Source organism: Trichechus manatus, unplaced genomic scaffold (assembly GCF_000243295.1).
Source record: "Trichechus manatus latirostris isolate Lorelei unplaced genomic scaffold, TriManLat1.0 scaffold00131, whole genome shotgun sequence".
Taxonomy (NCBI): Eukaryota; Metazoa; Chordata; class Mammalia; order Sirenia; family Trichechidae; genus Trichechus; species Trichechus manatus.
Genome location: NW_004444067.1, coordinates 7,762,129 through 7,776,207, shown reverse-complemented (window position 1 = coordinate 7,776,207; position 14,079 = coordinate 7,762,129). Strand labels below are relative to the sequence as shown.

General features: G+C 49.1%; 1 protein-coding gene across 4 annotated transcripts in view; it reads left to right on the top strand.

Moving 5' to 3' along the window:
- CHFR (checkpoint with forkhead and ring finger domains) overlaps window positions 1-14,079 on the top strand; it is a 33,243-nt gene that overhangs the window by 11,995 nt on the left and 7,169 nt on the right. For 3 of the 4 annotated variants that reach the window (XM_023739288.1, XM_023739289.1, XM_004385020.2), the window contains 9 exons: window positions 1,602-1,769; window positions 3,292-3,451; window positions 4,591-4,745; window positions 4,828-4,990; window positions 7,296-7,435; window positions 8,190-8,309; window positions 12,114-12,197; window positions 12,671-12,741; window positions 13,642-13,729. In XM_023739288.1, the coding sequence (XP_023595056.1) occupies window positions 1,602-1,769; window positions 3,292-3,451; window positions 4,591-4,745; window positions 4,828-4,990; window positions 7,296-7,435; window positions 8,190-8,309; window positions 12,114-12,197; window positions 12,671-12,741; window positions 13,642-13,729 (1,149 nt within the window). The remainder of the gene's footprint in view (window positions 1-1,601; window positions 1,770-3,291; window positions 3,452-4,590; window positions 4,746-4,827; window positions 4,991-7,295; window positions 7,436-8,189; window positions 8,310-12,113; window positions 12,198-12,670; window positions 12,742-13,641; window positions 13,730-14,079) is intronic. The other variant, XM_012558025.2, reaches the window with a different exon arrangement.

The window sequence follows — 14,079 nt, the reverse complement described above, 5'->3', positions numbered from 1 at the left end:
GTCCTACAGCAGGGACGTTCTCCTTCCTCCACGGTCAGCTTCCCGTAGACTGTCCTACAGCAGGGACGTTCTCCTTCCTCCATGGTCAGCTTCCCGTAGACTGTCCTTACTGCAGGAATGTTTCCTTTCTTCCACGGTCAGCTTCCTGTAGACTGTCCTATAGCAGGGACATTCTCCTTCTTCCATGGTCAGCTTCATGTAGACTGTCCCTATAGCAGGAACATTTTCTTTCCTCCATGGTCAATTTTACATAGACTCCTTACAGCACAGACATTTCTTTAGAAGTAGCGTTTGAAGTATAAAACACAGTGTTTCTGAGATTTTGATTTAAGAAGAATTGACATTTTTACAAAACCCCGGACAATGGTATTTCTCCCTGCTTATTAAGCTGTTTCATGTTCTTCAGTGACATTTTATCACGTACTCCACCTGGTTTGGGGTAATTTTATTCCTAGAATTCTGGGTTCTCCTGTTCTTAGATTGTATAGTAGTCTGAAGTTGTTTTTTTTTTTAATCTAAGAGTCTCTTAAATCTCAGTTAGGATGTGTGTGGATACAAATAACAGAGATCTGATACCATGATGAGGAGTCTGCGAGATAGCCAGGACAGCTGTCTGTGATGGTCGCCAGTACTCTGTCCATCCCTCACTGCTTCGGCAGATTGCCTTTCTGTCCTCGTGCGTTTCATCTTGTGGTTACAAGGTGGCTGCCACTGTTCAGAGCACCACAGCAACATTCAAGACAGGAAGCAGTGGGAGACTCGGTGAAGCAGGACATTTTGAAATGGCTCTGTTGGGTCATCTTTCCCAGGAGACGTCTCCTTCCATCTCATTGGCCAACCTGGCTGCTCTACTGTGGCATATTCTTTATTTTTATGCCTCTTCAGCTGTTATTTTGGTGGGATTTTGTGCAGGAACAGCAGCAGTGCAGGGACTCAGTGTGTGTTCTAGGGACTGGAAGTCCTCCCACGTTACTTGAACCCGTTTCCATTTTTGTTGCTTCTTCTTTAACTTCCTAGCACTGTGGCTTCTTTTGGAACACAGGCAGTCTCATTGTCCTACTTTTGATTCTCCTTCAGGCTTTGTAGCATCTGCCACCTTCCTTGTCCGAGTGCCCCTTTGCCCAGCTGGAGTCCTCAGCAGCAGAATGCTCCAACCACTGTACTGCACTCTCTTCCCAGACCCGTGCCAGCTCGACCCACTGCAGAACAACATTCTGATGTGTGGTGACTTTTCCACAATGCACATTAAAGGCCTTTGTTCTCAGGGCTGCTTAGTTGCAAACAAGGCTGTGGACAACGAACACTGCACAGGCCCTCACCCACTACTTCTGGAGATGAGAGGAGCAGCTTAGACAAAACCAGTGACACGAGGTCTTCTGAGAAACTTTTAAGCCAAAACTCATTTGAATTACCTCTCTTTTAACCTCATTATCTCAGATCCATGACTGAAAGAAAATGTAAACTATCAAGGTGGAACGGGCCAAATACACCCTTAAGATATGCTATCTTGGGTTACTTTCATGTGTGTAAACTGATTTGGCCTCAGATTATTGTGCTTTACTGTGACTAAATGGACAGAACCTCTCATTTCCTCTCCACAGGGCCTGGAGGTGCAGTCCCCCCATCACAGGGTTGTGGTCCCACTGTGGCAGATGAGGAAGCCTCCAGCTCCGTGTCTGTGCTCCCCGACACAGAGGGCAGGCCGTTGTGTTTGTCAGAGCCCCAGGGTTGGGAGGACTGGGAGCCCACAAAAAAGAAGATGAGAGGCGGTAAGAATTGGCAATGCTGCGGGCCCTTAAACCCCATGAGCGCCAGGAGCGTTGGCTCTGCAGACTGGTCATGCCCACGCTGCCCTGGGGTGGCTCACTTTCTGCACGAGCAGGTGGATGCTGCCTTAGGCTGACACTTGAAATCGCTCAGCGTTTCTGAGTGAAAATTTGGGCCCTTTCTCCTATTTGCACTACCAGGCAGAGCTGTGTGTCCTTACCTTTCCTCGTAGTACGTGCTGTTGGTCTGGACACTGTGCTGTTCTGCTAAAACGCCCTCTGCCAGATGTGACAACTGATTTTTATAAACTATACTTAAGTGGTAACTTGAGTCTTTGTATTAGAGAGATTTAAAGAAAAATCTACGCTTTGAAAACTTAAGTTGAAAATATTGTAAGAAGTACTTGGAATGCACTTGTAGAACAATAGCTGTGCATTAGGCTGGAGACCAGCCAGCCAGGCTGAAGCAGCGTGGTGGGAAGCTCCTGAGGGTGGCCGCCGGGAAAGGGATGGTGGGCTGTCAGATATGTTTGAGTGGAAAACTGAATCGATGGTCTTGGGGAGGATGTGGAAAGAATTAGTGATAAGCACGTTAAAAAAAAAAAGCAAGTATAAAAATGAGGCAATTTTTAATTCCAGCAAAAACGAACAATTGTATAAGAAGAAAACTTAATTATAGTATACTACTTGGCTCAGCGGCGAACAACGCTTATATCAGCTCAGTGACATAAATACCACATAAACCTGTTGCTGTCGAGTTGACTCCAACTCCTAGTGGCCCTACAGAATATACTGAGCAGCAGTAAGGTTAGAACAATACTGGAAAGAGGAGCTGTAGGGGCAAAATCTCCCTCTATGTGAGTAGAGATCATTAGATGGTGTCTAAAATCGATAAATTGTAACTCAGAAACACAGAGGTAAATGCCAGAAGAAAGAATAGAAAGACACGAAAGTAATTTTCTCCAAGGAGGGACGCAGATATGCGGAAAGGCTGGCTGGGGACTGCTGCTCCTGTTTTCTGTTAAATGTTTGACTTTTAAAGTGTGTGCGCAAGTTTTTTTTTTTAATTAAAAATGAAGAATAATTTGTTGGTAGTAATACATGATATTATAGAAAAAAAGAAAGTAACAAGAAAGCAGCACTTTTTAACGACTCACGCTGACCATCTCCGAGTGTGTCTTCCAACTTTTCCTGTGTACCTGAGTCCTCTGTTTTGTTTGCTTAAACAAATGTGATATTATGCACACACATTGCTTGACAGTTGGTCTGTATCACCTAATCATCATGTTATATTCTGAACATCTTTTTTATGACATTAACTATTGCTCTAAAACAAAACTGAAACAATTTGGAATACGACACTTGTATTTTGAGCCTTCTTAATCTATGTGTTGTGGTAAGGCTTTTTTTTCTTGCTTCCGCCTGAGATTTTTCTGGGTCAGCAGGCTGAGATGTTCATAAAACAAGAAGACGAAGCGCTTATTTCCTCCCCAGTTGTGACTAATCCCGCCCTGTCCTCTCACAGACGGGGAGCCCCGTCTGAGCCCTCGACTGCTCGTCGCAGACCTGTGTCAGGATGCCCCGGCTGGCCGCGAGGACAGCCGAGCTGCAGCTGTGAAACCAGACAGGATGGAGGAGACACTCACCTGCATCATCTGTCAGGACCTGCTACATGACTGCGTGAGGTATGATGAGAGGGGATGCCAGGGTCCTCACGTGGCTGACATGCATCTGCCTGGCTGAGAATGGCACAGGGCACCCCCCATGTGGGGCAGATGGCTGCAGGTGTGGGCAAGGGGAAGACGAGGACGACACGAGCCTTCAGGTGTGTTTGGGATCGAACCTGCTGACATTACCATTTATAGCATCTTAAATATTCCCTAGTTAAAGAAACTCTTAGCATAGATTGAGGATCCCAGGAGTAATAGCTTAGGAAAAGCTTCGCCTTCCCCCTTGTGTGGGAATGTAGGAGTGATGGCCTGTCAGAATTTCAGTTTAAACAAAGGCCTTTTCTGCAGTTTCTTAGTTTCTCTGTCTGTTCCTGAAGCTGCCATCTCCTCTTCCACCTCTCCTGGACTCACATGGACCCTACCTAGTTCCTTTTAATTGACCAGGAAGGAGCTGACATACTTTAGGTTGAATATGCATTTTCTTGTGGGGACACTTTCTCAAAGCAGCTGGGTACAGCAGCATTTTTGGCCCCACGGCTGGTGCCACATGTAGGAGGGGCCGCACCCTCGGAGGCAAGGTGGAGATGCCACTGGGGTGTGCGGCCACACGGCCAACGTGATTGCAGGCCATGCAGAGCCAGAGCTCCAGGGTTTTGTTTGTCTGTTTTGTAACCAGCCTCATCCTGAGCAAGGCCAGCTCCTCCTCCAGGGAAAAGGCAGCACAAGCCCCGGGGTCCCCATACTGTCTCTGGTGCTTAGAAGGCACCCTATTCTACCCATGATGTCCTTTCATCTGTGGAATTTAGTGTAACAGTCCCAGCATAGACCTGTGAGTCCCAGTGCCCTCCCCACTGCTCAGAGGACTGCGGACCCCCCACCACTGCCTAGAGGACCGCAGACCCCCCCCCACTGCCCAGAGGACTGCAGAACACCCCCCCCCACTGCCTAGAGGACTACAGACCCCCCGCATTGCCCATAGGACTGCAGACACCCCCACCCCACTGCTCAGAGGACTGCAGACCTCCCCTCCACTGCCCAGAGGACCGCAGACCCCCCCCCCACTACCTAGAGGACTGCAGACCCCCCACTGCTCAGAGGGCTGCAGACCCCCCGACTGCTCAGAGGACCGCAGACCACCCCTCTTGTGCTTTCAGCCTGCAGCCCTGCATGCACACCTTCTGCGCTGCCTGCTACTCGGGCTGGATGGAGCGCTCGTCCCTGTGCCCCACCTGCCGCTGCCTGGTGGAGCGGATCTGCAAGAACCACATCCTCAACAACCTGGTGGAGGCCTACCTCACCCAGCACCCAGGCAAGCCGGTCCGCCGGGTCCATGGGGCTGCCCTCTGTGTGGCCGTGCATTCTCTGCCTGAGGCTGCTCCTCTGAATTCCAGACAAGGGCCGCACCGAGGAAGACCTGCGGAGCATGGATGCCAGGAACAAGATAACTCAGGACATGCTGCAGCCCAAGGTCAGGAGGTCGTTCTCGGATGAGGAGGGCAGCTCGGAGGACCTGCTGGAGCTGTCAGACGTTGACAGTGAATCCTCGGACATCAGGTGATACCTTTACAGCACGAGGGGGTACGGGGAGGAGGTGTACTCGGTAGCCTGGTGAGCGTTGGTGCCGGGAGTGGGCAGAGGTGGGCTTCAGCCGGTGCCTTAGTCGTCCTGTCTAGCAAGTGACGGGTACTGCCGTTTCCTGCCTGTGGCAGTGTGGTGCGGCCCGGGAACTGGGGCTCAGAACAGCGTCAGCGCACTGCACGCCTTCAGGCAGGCATTGTAGGTACTGGCACCCCCTCTCGTCTTCATTGCCATCGCCACCCGATGTCTTGTTATTCCCTTAGACTGCTCATTGTGGTCAAAGGTGGTGATTTCATACGTGATCTCTTCCCACCTACACAGATCCATCTAGTGACCGTAAAGTCCTTTATAAAGTGACTGTCCTTTGGTAGGGTATTATTGCAGAACAGGCAGAGTTACTGGCTAAGAAGATAAAATCCTAGTGGACCGTAGTTTGGAGACCCTCGGTGGTGCAAATGGTGAATGTGCTCGGCTGCTAACCAAAAGGTTGGAGGTTTAGGTCCACCCAGAGGCACCTTGGAAGAAAAGGTCTGGCAATCTGTATCTGGAAAACCATCCATTGAAAGCCCTATGGAGGACAGTTCTACTCTAACACACATGGGGTTGCCATGAGTCGGAGTCAACTCAACGGCAACTGGTTAGTTGTTTGGTGGGTTGGTAGAGCTTATTTTATTTGCTCGACTTGTCGAGGTTTCCTAACCAAGAAGTCCGGGGTCTGAATTTTGGGTCAAGGCCACGATATTTAGAAAGATCCAAAACTTTTATTATTTCTGTTTCTTTTTACAAAATTTACTAAGTAATGGTAAGCAAACAGAAGAAGCCAAGAAGGACTTCGGTTCTGCCAGCTGCCCAGAGATGGCCAGTGCTGACATGTTGGTTACCCATCTGGCTGGCTGTGTGCACACACACGTACGGTGGAAACAATCTGTCTACATCATCTTTTCCGGTGATCCTATAGGAGTTCGTAATTTGAGTAGGCGTGGCTACTGTAACTAATACTCTGCTGTTGGATATTTGTAGTTTTTTTAGTTCAGCAGCAATGCCTGTCTTTGCATTCGTAACTGTGCGCATGTCCAGTTTTTCATGAAGGTAAATGTGTGGGCATGACATGGTAGGTCATGGAGGTGACAGGGGACACGGGGTCAGACTTTGTTTGTGGCCACACTGCCCCTCAGGCAGGCAGCACTGATCCATCCTGTGAGCAATGAATAATCCTACCAACATGGAATCCGGGCACTCTTCAGTCTTTGCCAGCCTAGTAGGAGAAAAAGATGTCTCGTTTTAATTCACAGTTCTGTTGTTGTTACTGAGCCAGCCATCCGTTTTTAGTTTGTATTTAGTCACATCTTGTCCGTTTCCCCTCATTGTTGCTGCCGTTGGTGTTGGGCTCAGAAAGGCCTTCTCTAGCAGACACAAGAGAAAGAGTCTCCTATATTTTCTTGTGATACTTCCGTGGGTTATTTCTTTTATGTTTTACTTTGTTCCTTGGGAGTACAATTGAAGTGCAGTAAAGACAAGCGATTTAGGGTGGTAATGGGCAGTGATGCCAAGCGGTGTTGGTCTTCTGCCGGGCCATTGGCGTTACCCACAAGGTAACAGAGTATCTGATGCCTCACCTTAGTGCAGGCATTATGCTCCGGTGTCCTGGACGGACTGGGGCTGCTTGTGTGAACCTGCAGGGCTCCATCTGAGCCTCAAAACTGCGAGAGCACTTTCCTGCCTGGGAATGGGCAGACACACCTGGGGCTGGGGCTGGCCGTGCTGAGTTCTGTGTGTCATGCTTGTTAACGGAGCCTTGAAGCAAAGTCTCAGGTCTCAGGTGTGGCTGTGAGGGCTGAGGCCCTGGAAATGATCCAGGAGCGGGGACCTGAGCAGGGGCAGGGGGCTGTTGGTGTGTGAGTGGGCACAGCTCTCCCCGCCAACTCCTCCGTGGTCTGGGGAAGCTCTTCAGATGGCAGGAAGAGGGAGGCCATTCCACCACCCGAGACATGCTGGGCGGCAGGCCAGCAGTAGGGCCCGCGAGGTGCCAAGAACTAAGCAAGAATACACCTGAAGAGGGAAGGGGGCAAGGTCCGGCGAACACCAGGTGCAGAGAAGCCAGAGATGGGCTTAGCTTAATGGATTGCTAGAAAGGCCCCAGGTCTGGTCTTCTTCTCCGAGAGACCCAGAGAGTCTTGTCTGTGTCCAGGGATCTGGCCCCCAGCCGACACATGCCGGTGAGCACAGGCCCCACCCCGCTGCCTATGTAGACGTCACGTTTGCTGCTGTGCTTGTCTTGCAGTCAGCCGTACATCGTGTGCAGACAGTGCCCAGAATCCAGGAGGCAGGCACAGCCACTCCCCTGCCCGGGGCCCGAGAGTGAGCAGGGGGCCCCACAGGCCCTGGGGGATGCCCCGTCCACGTCTGCTAGTCTCCCAACAGGTGAGCCAGCAGGTGCGATGCTCATGCCGGCACCCCCCACCGAGAGTGGGGCCTCAGGTGGCACCCGTGAACCACCCTCCTCTTGCGCTGGCAGTTACTTCTCCACGGACCTTTCTCCATCAGTGTCTGCTTTTCTGTGTCCTCTCATGTAAAAGAGGCTCAGCATAACCTAACTTGGTCACTGTGACGTGAGCTGGCTGGGGTGACCGCTGGTGGTGGCTGGGCTCCTGCAGTCTTATACTCCCTGCCATCCTCCCTGTGCCCTGGGAAGGCCACCACGTTGCACAGCCCTTACTTTTCACAGTCCGCTTGGGGCTAAGAAACCAAACAACTGTGTCAACTTGTGAACTTGGTCGGATGCACGCAGAGTCCCTGATGCTGCACAGACCACAGTTTTCCAGCAGTGCCTGGCCTTTCGTTTATCTGAAGAGTACAGTTTTCTCTCTCTTGAGCAGAAGTAAATATGTAACCTGCTTTATTGTTTTATAATACGGTTTATGGACCAAGCCCTTCCCTTTATAGGAAATAGTAGAAAACCTTCGTCTGACCTTTGAAATCTTGCTAAAACTACTGAACCAAAACACAGTTTTTGGTTATTTTTCAGTCTGTTGACACTTAGTTTAAGCGATGGACCACCATGTGGCTGCTTAGGACAAGGGATCTATGTTTGTGTTTTTTTCATACCTTCCCCTGAGATTTTTCTCTCGTAACATGTGTTTTTTGTCCACGGTCTTTCTGGATGCTGGTGCCGCAGCAGCCCAGGACTACGTGTGCCCAGCCCAGGGGAGTCACGCCGTCTGCACCTGCTGCTTCCAGCCCATGCCGGACCGGAGAGCAGAGCGCGAGCAGGACCCCCGCGTCGCCCCACAGCAGTGTGAGTGCCCCATCTGCAGCCTCAGACACACTGGGCCCTCTACTCACCCCACATCTCAGGGCCTGTGGGCGTTAATGTGCGTGTCCCCACACAGCGGCAGGGCAGAAGCCATCCTCCTCCCCAGCTGAGAGTTTCCACAGGGGCGGTTTTCTCCTTCTGCAGGCTCTATCTGAGCTCGTTCCTGGCGCCAGTGCCACAGGCCTGAGTTGCTTCAGCTTTGGAATGCGTCTATTTATTTGTTGCCCTTTAGGTGAAGTGTACAGAGCGGATTAGTTTCTCATTAAACAATTAATATCCACATTGTTTTGTGACATTGGTTGCCAACCCCTTGACATGTCAACACTCTCCCCCTTCACGGTCTCAAATTCCCCATTTCCATTTGCCCAGCTTTCCTGTCCCCTCCTGCCTTCTTGTCCTTGCCCCTGGGCTGATGTGCCCATTAGTCTTGTATTCATGGTTGAGCTACATGTATTATTGTTTGTTTTATGGGCCTGTTTAATCTTTGGCTGAAGGGTGAACCTCAGGAGTTACTTCAGTACTGAGTTAAAAGGGTGCCTGGGGACCGTACTCGCAGGATTATAATGTGTCACTTTAGATATAAGAGCTGAAACGTGGATCCTTGTCCTCATTTGTAGTTCTTTGATCACTATCAAATTGATCTTTTCATTCATTTAATGGACATTTGAGTTTATTCCTTGTTGAAATGTCTGCTCAAATCCCTTGCTCTTTTTTAACATGGAAGGTTTTTCTTACTGGTTTGTAAGCGTTTTTTTTTCCCCTAAATTTTATTTATTTTGTGGTTGAGAATATACACAGCAAAACAGCCACCAATTCAGCAGCTTCTCCATGTATAATTTAGTGACATTGATTACATTCTTCAAGTTGTGTAGCCATTCTCACCCTCCTTTTCTGAGTTGTTCCTCCCTCATTAACATAAACTCACTGCCCCCTAAGGTTCCTATCTAATCTTTTGAGTTGCTGTTGTCAATTTGATCCCATACAGATAGTTCTTAAAAGAGCATAATGCTCAAGGCAGACCTTTTTTTACTAGTTTAGCTAAACTATTGTTTGATTTTAAGAAGACTTTAGGGGATATTTTTGGTTTAAGGTTTAAAAATTATCTCTGGGCGATAGTTTCAGGGGTTCAATCAGCCTCCATGGCCCTAGAAAGTCTGGAGTCCATGGAAATTTGAAATTCTGTTCTGCGTTTTCCCCGTTTTGATCAGATTCTTCTAAGGAACCTTTGATTGAAATTTTCCGCAATGGCTGTACCATTTTGCATTCCCACTGACAATGGATAAGGGTTCCAATTTTCCCACATCCTTGCCAACACTCCTGATGGGAGTGAAATGGTATCTCATGTTTTGATTTGCATCTCTGATGGCTAATAATGCTGAGCATCTTTTCATGTGTCTGGTGAAGGGTGACTATTTGAGTGTCCTCGTTGGTGAAATGTCTGTTCATATCCTTTGCCTATTTTATGACTGGGTTATTTGTCTTTTTGTTGTTGTCAAAGTTTTGTATATATTTTCGTTATTAGATTCTTGTCGGATATATGGTTTCCGAAGATATTGTCCCACTGGGTAGCTTGTCTTTTCACTTTTTTGGTTAAGTCTTTTGGTGAATAAAAGTTTTTAATTTTTATGAGGTCCTGTTTATCTTGTCTTTTGCTGTTTGCGCTTTTGTGATTATATCAGATAATCTATTGTTGAAAGCTAGGCCTGACAGCGTTGCCCCTGCTTGTTCTTCTAAAAGTTTTATGGTTTTAGTTTGCACATTTAGGTCCTTAATCCACTTTGAATTTGCTTTTGTGTATTGTGTGAGGCATGGATACTGCTTCATTTTTCTGGTGTGGAAATCCAGTTTTCCCAGCACCATTTAAAAGACTCTTCTTTCCCCATCAAATGGACTTAGCACCCTTGTCAAAAATCAGCCATCAATGTGTGGGTTTATTTCTGGACTCTCAGTTCTATTCCGTTAGTTTTCGTGTCCATTGTTATACCAGCACCAGGCTGATTGGGTTACTGTAGCTGTGCAGTAGGTTTGAAAATTAAGAAAAGTGAGTCCTCCTACTTTGTCCTTCTCTTTCAAGATTGTTTTTCTATTTCTGTAAAGACGGCTGTTGGAATTTTGATTGGGATTGCATTGAATCTATAGATTGCTTTGGGTAGTATTGACATCTTAACAATGTTAAGTCTTCCAGTCCATGAACGTGGAACATCTTTCCATTTATTTAAGTCTTCTTTACTCTTTCAGCAGTGTTTTATTCCTTTCGTTGTATAAGTCATTCACGTCCCTGGTTAGATTTATTCCTGGGTATTTGATTCTCTTAGATGCTATTGTGAATGGAATTGTTTCCCTAATTTCTGTTTCAGATTTCTCATTGCTGGTATATAGAAAACTCAACTGATTTTCATTTGTTGACCTTGTACCCTGCAGCTTTGCTAAATTCCTCTACGAGCTCTAGAATTTTCCTTGTGTATTCTTTGGGATTTTTTATATATAGGATCATATCATCCATGAATAAAGATAATTTTACTTCTTTTCCAATCTGGATGCCTTTTCTTTCTCTTATTGCTCTGGCCAGGACTTCTGATAGGATACTGAATAGAAGTGGTGAGAGTAGGCACCCTTGTCTTGTTCCTGATTTCGAGGGGAAAGCTGTCAGTCTTTCTCCATGTAAGAGTTTTTTATGCATTGCGGCATCTCTATTACGTGAAGAGAAGCATAAAATTGGCTGATATGCTTATTTTGCATTCATTTAGTTGACTCCTACCGTGTAGAAAGCACTTCTTTAGATGCTGAGGACACAAAAATAATTAAGACTCAGTTTCTTTCCTTGAAGGGGTCAGTGGGTGAAACATGTCGAGCCACGTGATTGCAACACAGTTGTGTATTAGAGTTATGCAGAAGGTGGTGTGGAAGTTCAGAGGAGACAAGACAGGTTACTGCTGGAAAGGCAGCTCTCTGTCCACTGAAACTCCTAGCACCCCTGAGGTGACAGCACAGGGTGGATGTGGGAGCCAGCGTGGCCAGCTGGGCTCTGGCCCAGGACTCAGAAGTGCTCATATGATCTTTGCAGGGCCCTTGCCTCTCTCGGCTTTCATTTCCTTGTCTGGAAAGTGGGGTCACTACTCCCCATAACTAGTGGTTACTTTGCAGTACATGTTGGTAGGGGTCAAATGAGAGAAGCTTCAGAGCAGCCCACCCAGTGCCTGGCCCTCAGTAGCTGGCCAGTGGACAGTAGCTCAGCTCAGAACTTTAAAATCTGGCCCAACACCAGCATTGCCCCTAATTCTGTGGAAGTCGTTCTTACACAGAGACGTTTCTCAAACGATTACAGATTTTTAGAAGACTTTAGTGTTGAACTGTGTGAGAATTTTAACTAGGGTTTAAGTAGTTTCACATTCTGTGGGATTACCTTCTGTAGAATACAAAACATTCAGAAGTAACATCCGCAGAGGTGAGGTAATAGCATAAAAGCATATTCATGGCAAGTGGGGGAAAGCAGGACACAGGATGTGGGTGTGCGGCGTGATCACAGCTGTTTGCATAGCGGGATCCAGAAGGAAACTGCTCAGCAGCCTTGCTTGGGATGGACAGGAGAGCTGGGGTCCTCTTCTTGGGTTTTAGCACACTTCTTGGATGAGCATGGGTGCGATGTAGGAGGTACTGGGGTCTGGCCAGCTTCAAATGCCCCAAGTCCTCATCATGTAGAGCAGGCATGCTTTGTGCATTGGCTGGGAGGTTGGCTTTGTTGCACGTTCTGCAGAAACCCACCTGACCGCTGTCCTCTGTCCCCAGGTGCGGCGTGCCTGCAGCCCTTCTGCCACCTGTACTGGGGCTGCACCCGGCCCGGCTGCTTCGGCTGCCTGGCCCCGCTCTGTGGTAAGGCTGCCTTCTGCCCAAGTTTGTCTTCTTTGTGTTCTTTCTCCTGTGAGATTGGTGGTGCCCTGGCCAACACCGTGAGGAAGCGGGACAGCCCTTGTTAGTCACTACGTAATTAACTGCCTTTTCCTGCTGAATCGCACTGGTTTGCCATTTTAGAAGTGTCAGACTTGTGTTAGCTCAGAACTAGGCAGTAACGTGACAGTCGGGAACGCTGAATTCACGGCGGGAGGGTTTAGTTTTGCGCACAGCACGCCAGCACCGCAGCATTGCCTGCCGCGGCTTCCCGTGGCACAGGCCCAGGCTGGGCACTTCGGGTCACGTGTTCTGTTCAAGGTTGTATCTCACCACAGAGCTTTACTCCTTCTGGAATCTATAGTGGGAAGGAATGTGGTTATCGTAACTGCCAGGCAAGCAACACTTCCATAAAATGTCCTTACTAGGTGGTAACATGGCCGCCTGTATGTCCACAGAGCTCAGCCTTGGGGACCAGTGTCTGGACGGTGTACTGAACAACAACAGCTTCGAGTCGGACATCCTGAAGGTGCGGCGGGTCAGACCCCACGTGGGCACCAGGGGGACGCGCGGGGGCCTCTCAGTCGCTCGCACGACTCACTACTCGAGGGCTGTCGGCATTGTCTGACTGGTGCCTCCACTTAGTTCTCTGACCCGTCGGCATGTCTCTGGTCTCCCGTTCTCCAACATGGTATTTCCTTTGTGCTCATCAGGCACGAATCTGCAGGAGCTGGTTCCTGCGGCGCCGGCTCCTGCCTTGCTTCTCACAGAGGGGGTCGGAGGGGCAGCAACCAGGCCTCCCTTCAGCTGCCTTCCTTTTCGGCCATTCCTTCCTGTGTTTCCAGAAGTCAGTGCAGCTCCGAGACTCCTTAGTGTGTTTCGTGCACCTCCTCTCTCCAGGGCTGAAGGGCCAGGCTTCCATTGGGAGGCCCGGCGGTGGCGTCTCAGACAAGAGCCCGGGCAGTCTCTTTTGTAGCCGAGGTTTCGGAAGCTAACTTCCTTTCTTATCTTCAAATGCTACGTGAAACAAAGTGCATATTTATCCTCAGACTTTGCCAGAGGCTTCAAAAATTGCTCTCAGAGGGCTTATCTGGTAGATAGTTTGTGGTTTAAATCCTGTTGTTCCTGACCATCTGATGTAAGCACTTGAGAGTTGTAAGTGCTTGAGGTTCTTCGTTTTTCAGTCCATAAACTTACTGGGGATCAAGATAAGCCGTAGTTTTCCTGTTTGTAAGCCAAGATGGCATCTGGCAGCGGGAGGCCCCTTGCGAAGAGCCTGGCCACCCGCTCGGGGGACAGCAGCATTGGCGTCAGGGTGGCTGTGCCTTTGCACCACCTCCTCCTCCGGGTCCCTGTGACCGTGTTTGCCTCCTCTTGGTGCCTCTCTGAACGCACACGTCTGCTTTGTGTCCTTTTCTCCCCATCGCAGAATTACCTGGCGGCCAGGGGCTTGACGTGGAAGAACCTGTTGACAGACAGCCTGGCGGCTCTGCAGAGGGGGGCCTTCCTGCTCTCCGGTAAGCGGTGTCCCACCTGCGCCCCCCTGGTGGGGGTTCCCAGTGATGCTTTTCCCCCGAGTAAAGCAGTGAGCACTTGTCGGCACCCCTGCAGCAGTGCCTGTGTGTTCCCTGCCTTCTGTGACTTTGACTCCAGACACACAGAAAGTTCTCAGAACACGTGGGTTTTTTTTTAAAAAAACTGAGCTTAAGGGCACTGACTGCACCCCATTCCAGATCTGAGTTCTGGGGCTAGCTGTTCCCAAGTCACACCACACACCGACTGCCCCACACACGATCACCCCACACGCCGACCGCCCCACACACTGATCACCCCACACGCCGACCGCCCCACACACGATCACCCCACA